Below are 23,732 nucleotides of genomic sequence, written 5' to 3'. Positions count from 1 at the left end.
TGATCTCCCGGTGGCCGCGTGGATTTTTTTTCTCCGGGTCCTCCGGTTTTCCCCTCCACGTTTAGAAATCAACATGCGTTGAGAGTAATCTAGAATTGAAGCTTTCGTGACTGCAGGAATCACCGTACTCATTGGCTCCTTCGGTAAAGTCACGTGTGTAGAAATACAATAAAATTCACGACGTTTCGAACGCAACACAAGCGCTCGTCATCAGGCGAAAATGGGGCAAAACACACAGCGAGGGAACACACAGAGGGACATCACACACAGAGGGACATCACACACAGAGGGACATCACACACAGAGGGACATCACACACAGAGGGACATCACACACAGAGGGACATCACACACAGAGGGACATCACACACACACAGAGAGCACACCGAGAACGGCAAACTGCACGGAGGCAAATACAGCAAGAAGATGGGAGACGCGAACTCAACAAACCTTAGAAAAAATAATGCGATGCAAAACCAGTCGGCCAACGACACAGTTCGACACTAAACATGGTTGACCACGTATTTCAAAAGACTGCGTTGAGACTATTTTGCTGATATAAGTGTCCACGTGATGCGTCTCTTTGCTGAGCTGTCATTTGTGGTCAGGTCGCTTCTAAGAAATAGTTCACCAGGTCAGGCTCAGTGCGCCTGACCTGGTGAAAAAGAAAATAGTTTAGTTTTTTTTCCTATGGACGTAGAGGGCTGTGATTTTTTTAAACACGTGATTGTTCTTCTGTGAAATGCAGTTGAAGGTCGCTGTTGTGATATGGAAACGTTAGCCAAGGCGAGGGGGTGGGGGGTCATCTGATTACAGTGTAACAATTTGTGTTGTTCCTGGGTAGTAAGTGTTGTTTCCTAATTGATTATGCCTCATTTTCGTATTACCTTAGTATAAATACATGTTAATTTTGATTCATATGTTTTTTTCTGACTTTATATGAACAAAAATACACAAATTCGCCAGTTTTCTCATTGAAAATATATGCTAAATATCACTGCCCTGGTCACAAAAGCAAAGTTTGTGGGGAATAGTAGCCATTTTATATACTTTTTAGGCTCAAGCAATTACGAAATAACACTTAACTGCCCAGGAACAAAAATTATTGTGTTACATCGTGTTGTCGCAGCAGCCCGCGTCACTTCCATTCCCGTAACCCGCACCATCTTCACTTCGAACTTATCGCCATGACGTCACCGACAAGTGCCTCACCTGCCATGTGTGCATTGTGTCACGCACCGTCACGGGTGCCACGGTGGCTAGGAGATGTTAACTGCCTCGCCAGGCATACAGGAGGTTCGTGGGTTCGATCCCGACCACTGGGATTTTTTTTTTGCACACAGCGTTGGTGTACGGTGCTTTTTTCAGGAATATTTTTGCTGTTTTTTTTCCCCCCCATGGATTTTCTGTTTTGCACAGTCAACGCATAGTCACTTTAAGATGTTTTTCTTGTTCGTGTTTTTGTTTTTTGTTTTGTTTGTTGTGGTTGCACCCGATTCAAGAGTCGAATGGCTCACAGGGCTATACCAAAATAACTGAACCCTGACCCTGACACCGACTGTATAATTGGAGTTTACATCTCTTTCTTCCCGTGGTCACGTGGATTTTTCTCCTCGTCCTCTTGTTTTTTTTCAAATCCACACTTAGAAACATGCGTTGAGAATGTTTGGCTGCTGTACATTTCCACATGGTAAGCCACCTCGTTGAGCAATCATTTGTGGCCAGGTCGCATCTGAAAAATAACTAACAGCTCAGTGGGCCCTTACCTGGTAAAATAAAAAAAATTATGTTTATAGTTGTAAATAGGTCAAGCCCCACTTTTATCGTGTTTATGTACTGTTTGTTGTTGTAACGTTCTAAACCGCCTCTAGTGGACAACTGTGAAAAATATATTTATACTTCATCGGATTCCTGCAGTATAAATAAATATTCTGATTCTGACAGGCTTGACGACACAAGAAAATGTGACGCCACAAAGACGTGGCACTAACTTGAGCATATTGGCACAAGAGGACAGAAACGACGAAATGTGCAGTGGACACCGACGGGCCACCTGCCCATGGATTGTGAGGATGCTTTTGTTCGTTGGCCTCCGATGAGCACGGTTGGCCACGTACAGTGCGAAAGAAGTTCAACAAAAATACATGGTTATTACCTGTCACGTGACTCATCCACCTCGTCCATAATAATGTTTTTTTTGGGGGGGTGGGGGGGTGTTAGATCGCGTAAATACAAATGTGTCGTTAAACCCGCCACCACCCGCCACCACGCATCCAATCCACCCAGCCCTGTCACGCAGCCTCTTTCAAATTATTCCCGTCCATCAAGTGACGTCACACCAGATGTCCCCGCCCCGTTCAGTGACGCTCGCGCAGGGGCGGGGTGGGGCTTCTCCACTCCCCCACCACCCCCGCCCCGCCTTGTCACGGCCGAGTCATCCGCACGTGACCGCGCGACGTCACCGCTAGGCTCGCCTCTCCGACGACAGTCAAACCCGCCGCGTGATGGCGTCATAGAGTTTAAAGCTGTCGAACGACGTCATAGCGTTTGAAGGGCGCCTACGTCGTCAATCGACGTCGTAAGGGAAACGTTCCTTGGACCGTTCGTGACGTCACGCAGACATGAAGCCCCCCCCCTTCCCTCCCTCATGCTCAATCCACTGCTGGATGATGTTACTCAAAGCTGTCACCCACCTGTCTCCCCCCGTCTGGAATGCCCTCCCACCGTCTCTTTTAACTGAGGCCTTCGGGGCCATCCATTGAGTAGGTCCGCAAAAAACTCTGTCAATAATATTAACGTGTTTAAGCAAACAGATAGTACACCATTAGACCTCCTTTGCCAGTACCAAAATGTAACAATAGGGGTTTTCCCCTTTTTTTCTGGCAACAAAACTGAAACCTTTTTTTTTACAAGGATTCATGTCTGCATTAACCACAATACCTGCAGTCAAATTGCAAACAAAAAACACACTATGATAATATATGTGGCATTGTCCTTGAAACTGATTGGTCCAGTTTTTTTTGGCGTCATCTGGTCGAGCACCAATTGGGTCGAGGCTCAAAAGAAAGCCGTCCCTTGGTGTGGACCAATCAGTTTCAAGGACAATGCGACATATATTATCATAGTTTGTTTTTGCATTTTGACTGCAGGTATTGTGGTTAATGCAGACATGAATCCTTGTAAAAAAAAAGTTTCAGTTTTGTTGCCAGAAAAAAGGGGGAAAACCCCTATTATTAGATAGTACACCGTCGGCTGCATTAAGTAATTAAGTCGCGTACCCTTAGCCACTTATTTTGCTGAGCTGCGTGATAGCTGCAGCTAGTACTTGTTGTCTGACAGCTGAAGACACTGAACTGTGGCTCATTTGAAGGCCAATGTAGACTAATTATAATTATCGTGGCTTCACAATGTATGTGTACATACATTGTCAGGAGACCCCTTCATACACAAGCGTACACATTTGGGTTAACCCCCCCCCCCCCTCAATGCGTACGTACTAAATGTATGGCCCCATATTAAAATAACCAAAGCTATTTTTTTTTGCATTATTGACAACCACCGGCTTACTTATTCTATTTAACAAACGTCCGTCTATGAGCTTGTGGCTAGCGTGCAAACACGTCGGGTGTTGCACGCTGGACATCGCCAAGTTAAATGGAACATTTGTGAAAAAAACCCCCAAATCTTCATAGCTCATCGGATTCCTCCAGTCTATCATATACAATTACGATTAAAGACATTCGATTAAAGACATTCGATTAAAGACATTCGCTACAGGGGTAGTGGGGCGCGCTTCGCCCTTACGTGGATCTTCGGTTTAAGATTCGTGGCCCAGGGCAAATTCACCACTGGGATTCGCCACAGCGAATATATATATTTTTTGGGGGGAGGCTGCTAATGAGAACCTTGGAATCCCAACTTCGGTGTCGTCGCAAACTTTGTGGCGCTTTGAGTGTGTTAAATGTGTTAAATGTGTCTGTCCTTCCCCTTCAACTCAGCACCTCCGAATAGCACGGTTGGTTACGTACACACGCGTGACATTTCAGTTGCTTTGTGTTGCTCGCAACCCCTAAAGCCCCCAACTTTGTCGCTTAACAACGCGTTTATATATTTACGCGATCTAACACAACAATAATAAAAATCCCGTTATTATGGATATTACGCAGTCTTCTCTGTGAAGTCATTCGAACATTCCCTGGCCTTCATTACCATTTGACAACAACAGAAATCTCTGCTGCCCGTTCTTGCCATCGATTATCAAGTTGTTGTTTATCCATACAGTTGTTGTTTATCCAAACAGTTGTTGTTTATCTGTTGTTTATCTAAACAACAACAACTTTGGACAACATTCTCCCTTGACCCCCACCAGTCGTCACCCACAACAGCCGGCTCGCTGGTGCGTCTGACGTCACCACGCCGGGCTTTCTGACGAGCGGACGTCACCACGCCCCGCCCCTCCCGTGCGTATTACATCACGCGAAACGTTTCTGATAAATGACGTCACCACGCAGACGCACCCGCGAGCGTCATCGCGCAGAACTCCCTCCGTCACCGCGCCGACGAACGTTCACGAGCAACGCACGAACGGGCCGTGTGCGTTTTTTACGTCACCACGCAGGTCACCGCTATAAAACGTCATCACGCTGGCCGCGCACGTCACCGCGAGAGGGCCGTCGATGCTGCCGTTCTCCTCCTCCCACCCGCGCCATCATCATCAGCACCACCAGCGAGCACCGCGACGCGCCTAGGAGCAAACAGCAGGGGCACGGGTCAAAGCGGCGCGCGCCAGCTCGTTGGGTCGTCGTCTCGCGCCTCGCCTCGTCCGATCTGCGGCGGGAGGGAGCGGCAAAGGCGCGGGCGAGCCACGACGGTTCGAGCCGAGTCCGAGTTGTTCCCCCCCCACCTCCCCCGCCGCTCCTCTCCCCGCCCCGCCCGCCCGACCTCCCGATCAGCATCATCATGGACCCGCGCATCTCGTGGATTCAGCCGGAGCAGCTGGGCCCCGCCAGCACTCTGTGGATGCACGTGTGGGAGAGCACGCAGGGCGGCCCGGCCGCGGCCCCGCACTCCCCGGCCTCGCCTGGAGCCGCTCCAGCCCTGGCGGGGGCGATGTCGGCGGCGAGTGGAGGCCTCGGGCTCGCGGGGGACGTGACCGCCGCGCCTCTCTCGCTGCCTCTCTCGCTGCCTCCCCTCTCCGCGCCTCCCGCTCCCTCTGCCACGCCGCCGCCGCCGCCACCGCTGCTGCTGCCGCCTCCCGCTCGTAACGGCTTCGCCCCGGGCGGCGAGGCGGGACCGGGAGGCCCCGCGATCGTGACCGCCGGCTTTGGTTCGGGGTCGTCGCAGGGCGGCGAGTGCCGTGGCGGTGGCGGCGGCGCCTGGGGATGCGCAGCGGCGGCCGCTGCTGCCGGGGCCGCGCGGGAGAACCGGGCGAGCACGTACGGCATGAACGCGCGCATCCTGGCGGGCAGCGCCTACTGCGAGTGCACCCCGTGGAAGCGGAGGGCCTACAGCGACGGCGTGCGCGGGTGCGTCTTGGGGGGTGGGGAGGGGGGTTGCGGTGCTGCTGCTGTTGTTGTTGAGCGTCTGCAGTTGCGTGTCCAACGTGTGCACCTAGCCTGGCACGAGCGCTGTGGCGGCTTCGTGTCGGTTGTCTGTCGGTTAACCTTCAACAAGCACGTGGATGGGTCTGTCCCGTGGCCTGTCGTTGAGATTGCCACAGTCGGCGTGGCTTCAAAAAGCGCACCTAGCCTGGCACAAAACGCCGTGACAATGTCTGTCTTTGTATCCGTCAGTTGTCTGTCGGTTAACCTGTAACAAGCGCATCGATGGTTCTGTCCCGTGACCTGCCATTGAAATTGCCACCGTTGGCCTTGTTTCAAAAGTGCATCTAGCCTGGCACACGCGCTGTGGGGATATCACCGTTCCGTTGGTGGTGAATGGATGCTGATGCGTGCGTTTGTGTTTTTGTCGTGTGTGTGTGTAGTGTCTGTGTGGTTATGACTAGATCTAGAATTATTGTGCATGCCGTGATGTGTGTTGGATGTGGCGTTTTGTTTGTGTGTATGCATGCTTGTTTAGTGCGTGTTTTTCGAGGACTGCAGACAGGTGCTGTACAGCAACAGTATGAGCGGTAGCATTTGCAGTCGAACTCGCCACTGATGAGGTTTTAGCAACCACTCACATGAATACCCTCGCTATCAATCACTGCCACCACCACTAACGCTGATATAATGCCAATTTCACTGCTATCTACCACTACCGTTAGGCGCTAACCAATGCCACCGCAAATAATTTCCAAGTCTCCCTTACAATCGATATCAACTACTTCCACCACAAAGAATTGCCCGCGACTAACTGCTGTTGCCGGAACTACTAACCCCCCCGAGCATTAGTACCACCGTCAAGTACGACGACGTTCGTGCATTACTACAGTACTTCCTAAGAAACAATTACCATCACCCAATAATTCTGAACCCGATTCAAGAGCTTCTTAGCTCCCAGGGCAATTCTAAATAAACTGTTCTGTTTGAAACTACCACCGTACACCACTTTTACCAACCACTGCTCTTTTAAACCACCCATTAACTACTTAACGATTTAAATTTTCATTCCATCTGAATAACCCATCACCAGCGAGTCTCGGGTGATCTTCAGCAGCCCAGAGTTCATTCGTCTAGTGACTGTCGCCATAAACCACCGTCTAACGCCGCTAAAGCTGGCAGTATGACTTGCCTATTACCAAAACCACGGGCACTGCTGCAACCCCTCCATTACAACTCTTAAATCCACCGCCACTAACCCAATACCACCACAAAATATAATACACTCGGAACCACCCACCGCTGAAACTTAGAAATACTAAAATTGGACTTCCTAAGCCCAGGTCCCCTCCGCATTGTCAACTACTGCAGTATTATTATAAATGATGCTGTCACAACCACCACTACCATCAACCACAACTAATATGAACCATCCTCAACCACTACTATCATCACTGCTAACCAACGACTTCTTAAAAGAATGATCACGAACAACAACAGGTTGAATTTCGAATTGAAGCTTTCGTGACTGCAGGGATTCATCTTATTGGTTCTTTCGGTAAAGTCACGTAGAAGGGAAATAATAAAATATTATTACGTGACTTTATTATTTCCCTTCTACGTGACCTTACCGAAAGAAAAAAAACACAACAGGTTGATTTGAAAGTGAAACTCGGTCTGTATTATCGCTCATTGAAATGAGAGTAAGGTCTGTTTCAATCTTCAGGAAATACGTTTTGAAGATGCCCAGTTGGCTGAAGCATTTATCTTTTTGTCCCAAAGTAAAATGGCTTGTTATTTTTTAAGTGACCTGTTTCAAATAAGTTTACTTGAGCTGTAAACATTACATAATCAGACAACTGCCACTACCTATTGGCCACTACCACTAAAAACTACTAATGCCTTTACTAATACCACTGCAAACTACCACTCCTCCAGTCACTCGCAATCACCCATAACCACTAGCCCCCTCTACCACCAATACCACTGTGACATACCCTCCAACATTACCACAATCTACGAACACAACCATGAAAGCTATACCGCTGTCACTGCCTTCAATCACTGTCACGTGCATTGTCCACCAGGTACCACAACACTGCCACCAATCCAATGTTAATTGCCAAAAACTTCCACCACTACACTATTTGCCACCGTTTAAATGCTGTTTTTCCGACCATAAAACACCAGCAGCACCAAGTAACAACACTCATCGCTGCCTTGCCAGGAAAGCCTCGCCAAGTCCTCTCGACACTTTTTCAGGAGGCTCCTTCCAAAGTTTGTGGTCCCAGCTTAGTAATTTGTAAATAATAATTCTTCAGCATTGAAATGTTTGGCCAGTACCAGTTCAGTGTTTTTTTTTTACATAGACTTCCATTGTCAATGTTGATGTTATTGTTTGTGCTAAATCGCTTTCATTACAAATATGACGTTTACAAGTAAACATTTTAATATAGGAAATTCCTCCGTTTGGTTAAATAGAACACCGTAAGTATTTTACCGTTATTTAAAAGGTGTATTTAGTTGATTTCCACTTCAGTTGCTGGTTACATAATACCCCTTGGGGATTGATTGCCTTTGTCGTGTAACTCGTGACTGTTTCATTGGAATACAAAACTTGAGTCTCGATTTAAAGCTTTCGTGACTGCAAGGATTCATCTTCTTTGGTTCTTTCGGTAAAGTCACGTAGAATGAGAATAAAATAATAAATTGATAAAATAAAATAACACAATAAAATTCTCACGACGTTTCGGCCACAACACAAGGCCACTTGTGTTGTGGCCGAAACGTCATGATAATTTTATTGTGTTATTTAATTTTATCAATTTATTATTTTATTCTCATTCTACGTGACTTTACCGAAAGAACCAAAGAAGATGAAAACTTGAGTCGTTTATGCAACTTGGTGGCACAGGTGTTTCATATAATTGCCCATTGTGTTCCAAGGACTGACTTAAAATGTTCCTGATGCAAAATGTTGCAAGATTTTTTATTGAAGTTAAGATTCCTCTTTCCAGGGAGGAAAATGTATTTGTTTCTAACTGTATACCTCGAGTCTTTTGGAAAGCACAAATACAATGGCTTTTAAAAGCCGTTAACTAGTTCGGTTCTTTATAAAAATGTTGATAGTCCATGACCCAAGAGCAGATATTGGACTTGTCCGGTACCATTTGAGTGGTTCCAATTTCTCTTTGGCCAACAACAATTACGTGAACCATTTGAAATTAATGGCGTTATCGAATACTTTACTGGTATTGGCCGTGTAAATAAATTGGTTCTTCTAAAGTTTTGCTGCCTTGGTGTGTTACCAATTTCTGTTCTTGCCCATGGACTATTGAGAGTTCATTCAACCATATCCCTTTTTTTACAAATGATCCTCAACGTAATCGGGAAGCAAAGGAACAAGTATTAACTTGGTTTTAATTTAGAATGTTTCGGCATATTATTCTTGTAGGTCTGTAACGAGGTTTCCATCCTTATTCCAGTTTGGGACTTTTAAATTCACCGTTGTTGTCTCTGTGGGATTTCACCTGTCATGAGTGAATGAGTGAGTGTGAACCTGTTTTTAACGGTGCCCGTTTTTTTGCGTGAAGTCTGGAGAAAAGTGCCCCTAGAGTGAAGATGGAAATGATGCCCTTGGTGTTTTTTTATGTATTATGTAATATTTTTTTAAGGTCTAAGCCAGGGCACTGGTTAATATGCATGGGAGATTTAAGCAGCCATAGAAGCCAGTTATTCGGTTTTATGCCTGTGAATTGTCCTGAAACCTATAGTACACATGGCCCAGACTACAAGTGGAATGCTGAGCAAAGTGTTTGAGCGGTGTCAAGCCAGTCTAGATTTAGCACTCGCTAGTCCGAAGGCAACATTTGGCTTCCCTTGAAATTCGATGCAATGGCATATTTTTGGGTCACGATTCGATCCAAGAATTGATTTTTGTTGTTGCAATCGTGGTACGCAGGATTGATGATAATTAAATATGTAATCAATTACCTTATTTACCCAGGAAAACCTCACCGAGTCTGACGATTTTTTCAGGAGGGCCCTGCATTGGAATGTTTGACCAGTTACTTTTGTATGCTTTTGGCTTTAAAGAGAACTGGAGTAAGATCCATGCACAAAGAGGGGTGACTCGAAGTTCCACATGGATAGATTAAATCTGTTCCTAGATTCTATCCATTGATCACGCTACCACAACATTTGGGATTCCCATGTAGTCCCCCATTCATGTGCTATAATCCTGTTTTGCCTTTCTTAGTCTGAGCTCTGACATGGAGCACATCATGATTTGGTCATAGCTCGTGTCTTTAGAACTGCTTTTTTTATATTTAGTTTATTTCCTTTCCCCCGCACCCCCGATTTTAGCGTGGTTGGCTACGTATGGTGCGATAGAAGTTCAGTATACACCTCAGATTTTTATCACATATTTATATCAACCTTTTGCAACAAATGTACATGTACAGCCCTTTGTCAATCCACTGCAGCAGCGGGAATTATTTGACCATATTTTACTATGCTGGTCGGTGCATTAATTGCAGGTTTTGCTAATTATATGGGAATGTTACGCTTGGGCTATTGAAGCAGGTAAATGTACAAACAGAAGAGTACACACAAAAAACAAAATGATAAAAATTTAATGGGGAAAAAATGTTGATCCTTGAATCAAATCGCAACTTGAATCGTGTAAGTTCAAGGAATCGACCGTGAGGTTGAATAGTTAAAACCGTGTAGCACTTTCACAGTGGGAATACTACAATTGCACATTATTCAGTCATTGTGTTGCATTAAAACCTATAGCACCAATGTAGAGAGGTTTTAATTTACTCGGTGTAATAGGTTGGGCAGGTCACACTCTAATGCCTGCAGTTTTAATCGAAATTTTCAATCGTATGTCCAGTCGTTACGACACAATGTTGACCGGTCTCCCGGGGTATCAAATAATCTCGACCAATGTAATTATATTCTTGGTTCTTTCGGTAAAGTCACGTAGAAAGAACCAAGAATATGAATCCCTGCAGTCATGAAAACTTGAAATCAAAACAATGTAATTATATTTCACCTGGCTGATAAGGTGTCTGATGGATTGGTGGGGGGGGGGGGTGTTTAGGAGGCTTTTCTACAAAGGACAAGGGGATACTCTGAAGCGGTCTCTGTCATGGGGTGGGGGGGGGAGGTGCTTCGAGCATTGTTGACTTGCTAAAACTCACTGCGTCGTAGCATCAAATCGCTCCCGTCGTAAAATGTTTCAAAATATTTGCAGATATCGACCCTGGTGTTAATGTGTCGTCAAGCGATAAATAAAATCACGAGTCTAAATCACATGACACAAATGCCATTGCAATCACATTCTACGTGTAAACGTGACGGCCGGCAAGCCAGAATAATTGTGAAATCATCGTGGCCGTTTACCTGCCCCCCACTGATATTGGCTGAAGAGGTGTCATTTGAAAGCTCTTGAAAAGGGGCTTTCAAGTTAAATGCAGCGTGTTTGGGCCTCTTGGATGGCAAGAGCTGATGGTCACCTCGCGTAACCTACGACCCGTGAGATGAAATGCGCATACATGCGTGGATTTGACACTGAATAACCCCTTTTGAGAATGAGCTACTGCAATGAACGAGGCTCCACTGGCACATTGTCGGATTTGATGTGGAACCAAAGTCAAATCGCCTGCCTTGCACTGGGAAGCAGCGCTCCTCCTTGAGCCAGTGTTCGAGATTCCAGGTTCCACATCAATGACTCTGTCTGACTTCCCACCCTGTGTGGAAAATGATTTTAATCAACACCAGAGGCATGCGAGACCACATTGACCTGTGATGGGGCTTTGAACTTGCAACTATACATGTGCTTTATATTTGGCATGTCATATTTAACCCCTCCCACCAGCCCCCCACAGTGATTCGATGATCTGTTGTGATTTGGCATTGTGTTTAAATTCAAGAATCCTATTAATTTGCTATTATGATGCCTTGAGATTTTCTAGTGGCTTCATAATTTGGCAACCAATATCAAACACAGTACAGCCTTTGCATGATGTTTCATGCTTTGTATTACATGTCTTAAACAAGTACACAAAGTAAATTATATTGGTATTCTTGATTGGTTAGGTGAGCACCTATTTAGAGCAGCACCGCTAATGCTAATGATGGATGATGAGTCCAGCACCACACCTGGCTGAGTTTAAATCTCAAATTTTGAAATTTACTGGTTCTGCAATGTGCTTGCATGCAGCCGAGTTGAACTAGCGGATGCCCAAGGGGGCTTCAGACACCACTCATGTTGGCTATTGCCACCAATACAACTCGTTTTGCCAGTATTGTATGCGCATTCAGAGTGACTAGATCACCATTCCCTGTTGTGGTACTTGTGCCAGAGGTAGGTGTACTGGGATTAGATCACAGGGAAGACAAATGTGTTGATTTAATGGACTAGGATGGACTGGCATATGATATTCTCAATGCACACTGTATCGGCTATTTCTATCAAAGACGAAGATCCCCCGTATAGCCTCAACAGACTTTTGGCGCAGAGGAAGTTAGCAAGCATCTATGAAGGCTGGCACCTATGTGCCCAGCACCATGCCTAGCCACCTTTGCCTTCTTTGTGGCAATGTTTACACACTGCACAGGGTACTCATTTGAGGCTAAATCGACCTAGGGGAGGCCCGGGACCAGTTCAGATGATCGTCACCCGCGTTGGCTTTTAGCGGGAATTGAGCGCAGCGCGTGAACTGCTACACCACCGCTCGCTAACAGCCCTTGCCCTAGCAGTCTGTTTAAGGCTATATGGGGGATCTTTGTCCGCTATCAAAGACAAACGTCCCCCGTATAGCCTTAACAGACTGTTGGGGAAAGTGCCGTTGGCGAGCGCCTCTCGGGTATATACACACACACACACATGCACACATGACTACGAACAGTGCGGGGCGAGTGATTTAAGTGACTGTGGGCCACCTCCTGTGTTTGCGCAGCCTTCACGAGGAGGTGCTGGATTTCTACGCGTACATGTCCCCGGGCGAGGCGGAGGAGCGAATGCGCCGCGAGGTCGTGCACAGGATAGAGACTGTCGTCAAGGAGCTGTGGCCGACCGCAGAGGTGCGACGAATACGCACACACACGCGTGCACATGTGCCATAAATTGACTTAACTTTCGTGACTGCAGGAATTCATAGTCTTTGGTTATTTCGGTAAAGTCACGTAGGTAGAAAAAAAAATAAAAAAAATAAAGCGAATAAAAAATGTATTTTAATTCACGTAGATTAAAAAATAAAGTGACTAATAATAAATTTTGTATAATAATAAATTATTTTGTATTCGCTTTATTTTTATTATTTTTCTATCTACGTGACTTTATCAAAAGGACCAAAGAACACGTGCCATAATAAGTCTCTTACCCGGCGAAGCCTCGGCGAGTTTCCAAGGGCTTTTTTTCACTGGGGTCCCTGTATGATGGGCCCCGCTTTCTCCAATTTTGTCTTTTTTTACGGAGGACAACGGTCGAATCGCTCGGTCGAAGTGCTCGTTTCGTCTCTTGACGCCAAACGCCGGGTGTCGTGGTGGTGATACCGATCGTTTTTATAACGAAACACTCGCCTAACTTGAATGGCTTTTCTCATTTTAACATAAAAATTGTATATCCGTAATAGGGGTTTTGGTTAGATCGCGTAAATATAAATGTGTCGTTAAAACCGCCAACACCTGACACCGCTAATTCGTAAGGTTTGTCACTTAAACAAAACGTTCCATGAGAAAAGGTTTTCCCCTTTTTCTGGCAACAAAACAGGTGTTAAGATATTCTTGGTTCTTTCGGTAAAGTTGCGTAGAAGGGAAATAATAAAATAATACAAATATTAAACAAAAAAATTCTCACGACGTTTCAACTGCAACACAAGCAATCATCATCAGGTGTGAACCACAGCAAGCAAATTTTGGAAAAAGTAGCGGTGACTAGAACCAAGAATATGAATTCCTGCAGTCACGAAAGCTTTAAATCAAAATGTATGTGTTACGATGTTAAAACACCAAACTGAAACCTTTTACAATGTATCATGTCTGCATTAACCACAATTCTTGTGGTCAGAATTCAAACAAAAACATACTCTGATAATATATGCATTGTCTATAAAGGCGTCCTCTGGTCTAACACCGTTTTGAGACTAGGCTCCAAAGAAAGTTGTCTCTGGTGTGGACCAATCAGTTTCAAAGACGATGCATATATTTCAGAGTACGTTTTTTGTTTGTAATTCTGACCACAAGTATTGTGGTTAATGCAGACATGATTCCTTGTGAAAGGTTTCAGTTTGGTGTTTTAACATCTTAACGCAGCTGTTTTGTTGCCAGAAAATTAGGGGAAAACTTATTCTCATATTGTGGTACTGGCAAAGGAGGTCCCATGATATAAAACATGCCATGTTCGTTATTAGTTCAGCAACACTGGTGTGTTGGAGAATAAACCCACCATTTACCATTCTAGTACGATGTTTTGCCGGCAATTACAACTAGCCTCATCGGTCGACAGCCAGAGTTGTGGCGAAATCCTCCTGTTCCGGTCTTAAATAGAGGGATGAATGTGGTGCCGTCACTTGTGAGCCAATCCGGTCTGAAGAGAAGAGTGGTGGGGGGGGGGTGGGATTAATGTGATCGTATAAATTACAATGGATCTCTATTTTTGGTTTGGTTATTCACAGTTAATCAACGTAAAAAATGCGTGGCGTAGCCCAGAGCACACATCCTGGGTAGATTTCACCAAGGGTGGTCCCCAAACTGTTTGGACCCCATGAACGTCCATCAACCCTAAAAAAAACAACAACAGGCAGTACAAATGATGGGGCTTTGTGAAACAACTCCCAAGTATCCGCAACAAATTCTGCGTACCACTTCCCACATCCATGTGGGCCCCAAGAACCACAGGTTGGACACCGCTCCTCGACAAGATTCGAGTTCTTTGTTGTCCGGTTTACTGCTTTCTTTTTTTAGTGTGGGGCTTGTGGTAGGGAATTGGAGAAACCTCGCTGCTCGTACGGGAGGGCAACGCCCAAAGCGCGTGCGAAAATTGGACGGGCAGAAACCCAGTGGCCGCACTCGAACTGTCTGACCACCTTGCAGCTTCCCAGTGTCCACCGTTATCTGAAGCATTTCCCATTTTTTTTTTAATCTAAAGCCGCACGTTGTTGAGGGAAACGAGTGGGCGGCAGACCGTTGCATTAATGGAGGCTCTGTTTTTGTTAGGCGTTTCCTAGGGAATTAAGAACGCGCGTGCGTGCGTGCGTGCGCGCCCGGCCAGCGAAACGTTATGAGTGGACTATGACGATGAGCTGGAGCGCCGTGTTCTTGCTGGAAGACATCTCGCGCTGTACCCTTTTTTTTATGCTAGAGTTTGCGCCAATGCGCACGTGTTCTAACACGCACGCTTGTACCACCCACACGCACACTTGTTCTAACGCACGGGCAATAATCGCTCTGATGAGCAAAGTAACGGTGAGAGTTAAAAAAAAAAAATTGGGTGGGGGGGAAATTGCGCATGGATCCTGTTGCGATATTTTTTTTCCCAATGCGTTTTGTCTCTGGAACTATTTTATTCGCGATTTTTTTGGAAGTCGACAGGTAGATCTCGGGGCCAAGTGTGTGTGTTTGTATGTACGTTGAACTTTGGCGCCGTGCGTAGCCAACCGTGCTAATCGGAATGTATTTGCAAATGTATTATTTGCGAATAATATTTTTGTTGCGCTTGTTTACGTCCCGATGTTTTTGGCTAATCCGGCGATCACTATGGCCGGTTTTCAATCGGATGAATCTCACGTGGCAACACTACATTCATGCTGCGGGTTCGTTCATGTTGGATCATCTTTATGCTCGTAATAGTGACACGGTCACAGACTGGTGGACAGAGCTGGTGCATAAACGCTTTGAACATTAGAAAGCATGAACAAAAGCACGTGTTTTGAAGGTGTGTTTGCTGCTGATATTGCCAGAATGTGTGGAATGTCATTTGGACAGCCTGATGGACAGACACAATATATCCACGGTGTAACAAGTAAGTGGCCTATTTACTGCTGCTGCCTTGGAAAAGGGAGCGCACGTTTGTCGGAGTTGATGTACTGTCGGCGAATTTTAACCTTGGCGCACAATGGTTTTAAGTTGCTTCCGTTGTGCACCGAGCGTCTCCCTACTCGTACACGGTACTCTCTCTTGTACCTTTGTTAGGCTCCTCAACCAAAGCGGTGATCTCGGTCCAAAAAAGGTTGATGACACTTCACAGGATGGAGAAAAATATCAAGTTTACAGCTTGCAGTTCGTTTGAAGTACATTTTAAAGTCTGCATTAATACCTCCCGTATTAATGCAGGGTTGTCTGTTCTCTGATTTTTGCTTGTATGGATGGGGGGCAGGGGGGGGGCAACAGGGTTGCAGGAGTTTCGGTTTGGTCGAGCGAGCGTGTGAAACCTTCATTAAGCCCCAGCGGCAGCTCATTAATAATGCTCGTGTGTGTGTGTAATGCCGGGCCGCGTAACGTCGCCTGCGAGCTGCCACCGCCGCCGCGCGCATGCTCCCGTTAATACGATGTCGAACACGACAAACAAGCTTTTATTGGCGTTGTCTGGTCTGACATTGGTGAGACTGGGCCATAAAGAAGGCTGTTTCTGGTTGAGGTCAATCTCTTTCAAGGACGATGCGTAATATCAGAAGATGTTTGCATGTTTTTGCCACAATTGTGTGTGCGTGTGTGGTTTTTAACGCAGTAACTTTATTCCTTGCAAAAGGTATCTATTTGTTGTTTGAACATCTTAGCACGTGTTTTAATTCCCAGAAAGGGTATAATCTATTTTTATTTTTCATGGTATTCTACTGGCATAAAGGTCCCATGATGAATATTAATACCTTTTTTGCCACGTATAAGGTGTATTTCCCTGGAATTTCTAGAGCTTTTGTGGCTGTATCCAAGCCTTGGTGGCAGGGGGGGGGGGTTCATGTAAAGTTTAATGAGAGCTACCAGGTGTCCCATTTTTGTCAGTTTATAAATTGATAAGCAAATGCGTCCCTTGCGCATTGAAGGGTGAAGCTTAACGTTGACTCGCAAGTGGAAGCAAAATTATTGCCGAGTCAACAGTGGGCATTTGTATGTTGAACTTCTTTCGCACTACGTAGCCAACCGTGGTTATTGGAGGTGTGGGGGAAGGACACAAAGTTATACAGCAGGGGCTGATTTGCACCGCCACTGTTGACTTCCCACGAGGTGGTACGCGTTGAATGCATGTTGGAAACATGGCTTGCTTCCCCCCCCCACCCCCCCCCCAAACACGGAATCTGAACGCGAAGCAAGCCACGTTTCCGACAGTCGGAGGTGTTCTCCAGCGCTGCTTAGTCTGAATACGGGGACGGAGGCTAGTGTGTACGATGCGAGATGTTCGCTGTCAAATGAAATCATTAATTTGGTGTTCTTCATCCATTCTGGGATGGCTTTCTGTCAAATCTTGGTGCTGTCAGAAAATAGTGTTCATCGTTTGGGGGTGTTGGTGTTGCGGCACATTTTGGCCTTACGGCACGCCTGTAATGCAGTGGATCGGGACTTGGGTTAACTTTGCAGGTGGAGTCTGAGGCCGGGTCGCTTGAGCAGCCTGGTTGCATGGCACGGATTTGCCCTCCTATGCGGATGTCTCTGCAACGTGTTGTGAGCAGTTGCGTGGATTTTTTGAGAGATGAGACGGCTCGTCGATTTAGGAGTGAAAGTTATCCCATCACGTACACGGCTGTGATTGTTCGCTACGATCCCGAATTCTCTGTTTTAACTTCCTTGTTGCGTAACAACTCGCACATTTGGAGACATTGGCGGCTATTAAGTTGCGTGATTTTAATAGCCTTTTGGTTATGCAACTGATGTCCCAGTTCAGGGCCCAGCTTGAGACTCCCACCTCCAGGGAAAGGAAGTGTCTTGATTTACGAGCTGGTACAGCGCACAGGTTTTGATAAGAGGGATATGGGCAGCGTTTGGGCGTTTTCCTGTAGTGTGCGTGGTTTTTCACTTGGTGCTGTGTTTTTTTTCCCATGCCAAAAAGTGCTCGCACGTTCTAACTACTTCATCCATATATTGTAAGTAGTTTCATGAAGCCTGTCTTCACCAGGCACACATTTTAAATCATTTTAAAAATTAACCTGATAGGATTTTTTTACAGTTTTTACCTACGATCAGACACTACTACTCAATTTGTATTATTCGGCAAAAACATAATTGACTACTTGATTAAAATTTTGATTTAAAGCTTTCGTGACTGCAGTAAATTCATATTCTTTGCTCTTTTGGTAAAGTCACGTTGAAGGGAAACAATAAAATAATAAAATATATATAAAATATATAGAAACGTCGTGAGTTTTTTATTGTTTTATATATATATTATTGTTTCCCTTCAACGTGACTACCGAAAGAGCTAAGAATACTTGATTCAACTTGTTATATTTAAAGACTTACCCATCAAACTGCTGAATTTAAAGATTCTTTTTTTTATTAAGAAAGAACACAAATGAATGAACTTAATACTCTGAGGGGAAGTTCCTATCATATAGCATTTTTCGAATCATTCGGATTTGAACATCATAAAATGCGTATTTTCGTTGAAAACCCCTTTAATCCAAATATCTCAAACAATATAAGGTAGAAGAACGATTCTCACTTGAATTTTATGTTCCGTTTAATGCTTTATCAAAGGCGAGAACCTGCAATCTTATTTTAACCGGTTTCTGAATGACACTCGCAAACATGTTTATGCGGCAATTAAAATCGAGATTTGGGGGGCCTTAAATAAAAAAAATCTCAGATTTATCCTGTTTTTGTCCTAAAAGCTACCTATGTACCAAATTTCAGCTTTCTACCTTTGTCGGAAAGGACCCTCGAGGTTTTTGAGACATACAGATTACGGTTGTTATTCGTACAGATTGTTAATGGCTAATCAGTTCCCTGATAAATTCACTGAAGGTTTCGTCAAAGGTACCGCGTGGTGTTTACGGTGGCGAGGCATGCAACGTCAAGTCAGTCTATCAATGTGGCGCGCACGTTACACTACGTTACAAAAGATGGCTGTTGTTTTGTTGAAGCGCCACTTGCGCTGTCCCCTAAGGCTGGTGGAGACAAGATTGAAGCTTTGTTCATGACAAAAATCACGGGGGTTATATAAGCCACGTGACTTAGACGTACTGCCATAGCGCCCTCTAGTGGCATCGTGTTCACGTGAACCCACCGGCATTCACACGGTGACCTTTGATACGCCACAACACGTGCTGCATACTGTGAGCCGCTCTTAAGGGGCCATCCATTTAGTACGTACGCAAAAATCTGTTAACTTGACCCCTCCCTGTATGCACGCATACTTTTTACCCCCCACCTGCGTACGTACGCCTGACGCACCCCCTCCCCCCCCCCGAATCCTATAGAACGGCCGATATTTAATTCACACAGAAACGATCAAGGATTAATAATATCAACGTGTTTAAGCAAACATTCCACTGCCGGACTATCTGACTCATTTGAAGGCCAATGTAGACAAATTGTTATCAGGAAAATATTGGTCGCGAAAGCCTACTGTGTTAAACTGACTCTTTGGTTTTTCATGGATGGATGAACGAATTGGGGTCCGTGCGACGCATTTTTAATTTGAGTGCTCGGTTCACTGCAGTCACTTGTCACGCCTGAGTGGCGGCGCTTTTGCCGTTTGTTGTAGAGGTTCGCGGTTCGAACCCAGCAGCCACCCTGGTTAATACTGCGGGTGTCTTGAACACAAATGCATGCCCTCCTGCTTTGCTTTAGAGTGGATGCTGAAGGTCCCCATGGTGGTATAAAAATAATAAGAAATGTGTGCCTATGTCAGAGTCAAAATTTGCCTAGTGTAAAACATAAATAGCAAATTACTTATTTTAGGAAAACACGACAATACGGCCACCCTACTGACACGCTCGTTGAAGTTTTGCTTTTTCGTGATAGCCTTGAGGTGTAAGAATGGGGTGAGTGCCAGATGTACTCTTCATGTATGTTGAACTTATTTCGCACCATATGTAGCCAACCGTGCTAATCGTTACAATCCAAAAATATAATAACAGTCATTTGTCATGGGTTCCTTTTTTATTGGTGCTGGTTCCCTGGAATGTGTCAACTCTTGGGACTGGGTGCTGCTGAGGCTTGGCCGTGCAAAGTTTCAGTAGTCTGTGCCTTAAGGCCATGATCCACTTCGACAATTTCAGGGCAATCATTGCTGCCAATCCTCACCGACAGCGATTTTTTTTATTTTTATGGCGACTTTGGTGGGAGTAACCGTTCTCTTCAGCCACTCAAAGGAAGCTCTTCGGAAACTGCATGCTACACAAGGATTGGTCTACAGATTGTAAATTATCTTGTTGATGAGGGATGGGGTAGGCCAGCAGCACGAGTCACTAGTTGGGTTATTGTCATTCCTTTTATGCAGTCCATTATTGCCAGTCACTCGGTACAGTACAACACATTACTTACAAGAAGAGCAACCCATCCAAATGCTTTTTGTTCCTTCTGCCGAGATTTTTCTCGTGCTCTGTGTGGAAGCGGCTATTATTTCAAGCGCAGAAAGCGTGACGCTGTCAGGCAGTCGGTCACGTGACCTCCGATCTAATCAGAAGTTGCCACTCCGATTGCCCACTAGGGAGGCAGCTTTGATTAGAATTGTTCATATTTTGGGCAATGAGATTTTTGCGATGGAAAGTACTGTGACAATCGTTTGTCGGCGATGATTGCCCAGAAATTTACGGAGTGGATAATGGCATTAACCGCCGCCCAAGTCTGGCATTTCACCCGTCACACATGTTTGGGCTCCCGTTCCCCCACTACTTTGCTGCACGTGGACCTGGCTCCTGCCCTGGCCATGTGTTTTCTTGCACCAAACCCTCGTGTAATTATTACCTTCACCTTACACCGTTTAATGCTGTGATTTATAATACATGGCTCAGAATTGGAAGATTGTGAATTTAAACCTTGTGTCAGGGTGTAAGAAAGGTGTACAACATTGTTTTCGAGGTCGACTCTGGTTGTGTTGTGGGGAGGGGAGGGGGCTGTGGGTGGATCCTGCCACAAAAATGTGAGTTTTGACCACTGGCTCGGCACTTTTAATGGATCTGAGCACCGCCCTTGGCTTGAGAGCTTGAGGACCCCCTCGCATTCGGCCGTCTCTTGCATAACCCAACAAATTGCGCAAATGACGAGCTGGTCTCAGTCCCGACCCGTCAAAACATCGTCCAAATATACACGTTGTGCCTTGGATTGAATTCTGGAAAATGCTTCTGATAATTTGTTGTACAAAAGTTGTTTTTTGTATTGTTGTGTGGCCCAGTTTTAAGTAATAAAATAGCGACTTAAATGTGAGCGTTTTCGCTGGAATGAAAGTTGGAATTGAACCATGGGTTCTCTGGTGCTGGTGCCGTGTTGTTTTTTTTTAAATTTAGTTTTAACTCTGTTGTGGGAACTCAAAAGACTGGGATGAGTTTCTCATTTGCAAGGGTGACCTGGGTTGGCAAAAATATCCAACACAAAAGCAAATAAAATTAAGTACAGCAACGAAGCGAATATAAATTGGAGCAAAAAAAAAAACCACAATTGTCACGCGACGGCTCTAATTGCACGGACATGAATGTTTCATAGCTTGCTCCGGCGGTAATTCTACATGGACTGTAGCACAATTTAGAACTTTAGTTAGAGACGCATTAAGCGGACATACAGCGACTTCTGTACTGTGTAAACGGTTAGGTTACGTGTCAAATGCAAGTGAAGTAAACAAAAATCGGCAGCTTGGCATCAAGTTGTGAATGTTGCGATGTGGGCCTTGTTGTTATTAGCTTAACACATGGGCTCATTGTTATTAGGCGAGGGTGAGGCACCCGACCAATGCATTGAAGTCATCCATGTTTGCAATCCGACGAGGTCCCCGCTTGCCTTGTTCCAAGTACTCCGAGGTCAAGGCTCTGTTCCTGGGGTGATCGGGCTTTTTGCCACTGCAGATCCCAGACCTATGGAATGCTTTGTGTCTTTTTTGCTAATAAGACGGTTGAAGTTATTGGACCTATTCAAGTCCCGTCTTAACTCTCCTCTTTTGATTGGCCTTCACCTCTTGTTTTTGGTCGTTTTTTATACTTTGGTTCTCTTTATCACCTGCTTTCCATACTTGGGTGCAATGGGATCTACGGATGAAATGCACCATACAAATGTAACTGATTAATATTATTATTGATCTATAGGATGTAAATTACTATTATTTGGATGGCTTGTCATCTTCTCCCCAGATTGTTCAATGTATTGATCCTGAAGGGAGAATAGCCTGAACAGTCGGAATGATTTGACTATCTTTGTGATGATATGTTACTGATTACTGCATAGCATATTTAGGCAGGAGTAATGTTGATTTTTACTGATGTAAGATCAATGTTCTTTTCTGGAAAGTCATTAAAGAGACATTAAATTGGCAGTTTAGCAAACAGCAATGAGAGCTTCCCTAACGCGCACACAAATTAATATTTAAGATGCATTTTTTTACTTTAATGCCATGTCTATTTTTATATTTCTGCTCAGGTCCAAGTGTATGGAAGTGTCACTACAAAGCTGTACCTCCCTACAAGGTAAGAGGTGTGCAGAGAGCCTTCAGTTTTTGTTGGTGCACGTGTGTGTGGTGAGTGGCAATGATTTAGTGCCTCTACGCTGCAATCCTGGCAACCTGGATTACATTCCCAGCCATGCATGATGGCATTGGCAAGTCGCTTCTACAGCTGACTTTGCAATTTCTAGGTTCATTTAACCTGAAATGAAGAGTGTAATTTCCTACTCAAATGAACAATGAGGTGGAGCCAACGGCCCTTTATCCAGTGGTGGAAGTTCTACATTCCATGACGGGCTAGTCTATCCGTAGGGCAACCGCTGTTGACCTGCTCTACAAAGTTGTAACCAGCTTTATTGGCCTCGGAGGGATGATTGGACAAATCGATATCCAACCAGTGAGCTCGCAACCTATGCGATTGTAGGCCACCTGCTCTACCACTCAGCCACTTGGCCGGATTTAAATGAATGAGCTTTGTAGGAAGACCAAGGTGGCTGGGTGTCGTGATTGCTACACCAGCACCCTTTGCGTGCCACTGCTTTTAACGCGTACCACGCCGACGTCATTAGGGGCTCGCCGAGCAGCATTCATCCTTTAAAAAAAACAAACAAGTTCTATTTCCTACTTGCCTCGGAGATCTCCCAGAAGCAAATTACAACTTTCTCCCAAGGCTGTTGCAAATAAAAGTAACCGTTTGTTTCCATTCACGCTGATGGGACATGTGGTACACATCCGCTTGATTTTCATTTCGTCACCCAACATCCCCCCCCTCCCCCCGTTTTCTTGCAGGCTTTAACGTCGGACACAAATTAGTCCGCCGTGTTTGGTCCCGTTTTGATGAAACGCCCCCCCCTTGTTATTTATGCGGGTGGACAAGTGGCATTTTATTCGCTGGAGGAGAGTGGTGCATTTCTGCCAAAAAGAATCTTGTGAAAGGGGCCCTTTTTTAATAAAATGGAAATGAGTGTTGTGCTTTGATGGTGTTTGTACAAGCCCGTTTTGAAGCGCTGCCCTTCCCTCAAACATGCTGGCTGTGTGTAACGGGGTAAAAAAAAAAGGTGCACGTTGGCTTTTTAAAAGCTATTAAAGTGAGTTGAAGACACGTGCAGTGTGGGTGTCCTGTGTTGGAAACACTCCGGATGGCGTGCGCGGAGAGCAATTTCGTGCAGCGCGCGATCGTGAGAAGCGCCGACAGAGCCTCGAAAGCCTCCTGAGCAGCAGACCTGGAGCAGGCTACAGACGGGTTCCATGGCTCGCTCACGGGGCTTGATACCGCTGTGGTGGTTTTGCACTTTTTAGGTCCGTGACAATGCACTCGCCCCTTGTGGGCCTATTAAAAAAAATGTTTTTTATTCCTAATGCTGCGATGCGATGTAAACAAAGTCTTCGTGCACGGTTGCTTGCGTGCATTTCGAGCGCAGGACTTCGATTTTAATCTCCGAATCGGTGAATTGTTACACCCTTGCTTGTTGCGGATGCAGCTTTATGCTATGATAATTTGCATAGGCGACACGCTATTGAATGAGAGTTACAAGGTAAAATTTTCGTAAGGGTTCAGCTCGATCCATCTTCCCTCCCTGGGATCGGTAAAATAAGCAACAC

The 23,732-nt window shown here is 45.3% G+C and overlaps 1 protein-coding gene across 3 annotated transcripts in view; it reads left to right on the top strand.

The window, feature by feature from the left end:
- Positions 1 to 4,610: 4,610 nt before the first annotated feature.
- LOC116944105 (terminal nucleotidyltransferase 4A) overlaps positions 4,611 to 23,732 on the top strand; it is a 40,180-nt gene continuing 21,058 nt past the window's right edge. The window contains exons 1-3 of one of the 3 annotated variants that reach the window (XM_032957529.2): positions 4,611 to 5,524; positions 12,508 to 12,631; positions 22,109 to 22,155. In XM_032957529.2, the coding sequence (XP_032813420.2) occupies positions 4,959 to 5,524; positions 12,508 to 12,631; positions 22,109 to 22,155 (737 nt within the window). In that variant the 5' untranslated portion in view covers positions 4,611 to 4,958. The remainder of the gene's footprint in view (positions 5,525 to 12,507; positions 12,632 to 22,108; positions 22,156 to 23,732) is intronic. The other 2 variants (XM_032957528.2, XM_076068322.1) reach the window with 2 other exon arrangements.

Source organism: Petromyzon marinus, chromosome 20 (assembly GCF_048934315.1).
Source record: "Petromyzon marinus isolate PM22_M1 ecotype Great Lakes invasive population chromosome 20, UKy_Petmar_22M1.pri1.0, whole genome shotgun sequence".
Lineage (NCBI taxonomy): Eukaryota > Metazoa > Chordata > Hyperoartia > Petromyzontiformes > Petromyzontidae > Petromyzon > Petromyzon marinus.
The sequence above is the reverse complement of the archived record's forward strand: the minus strand, read 5'-3'. Positions and strand labels throughout refer to the sequence as shown.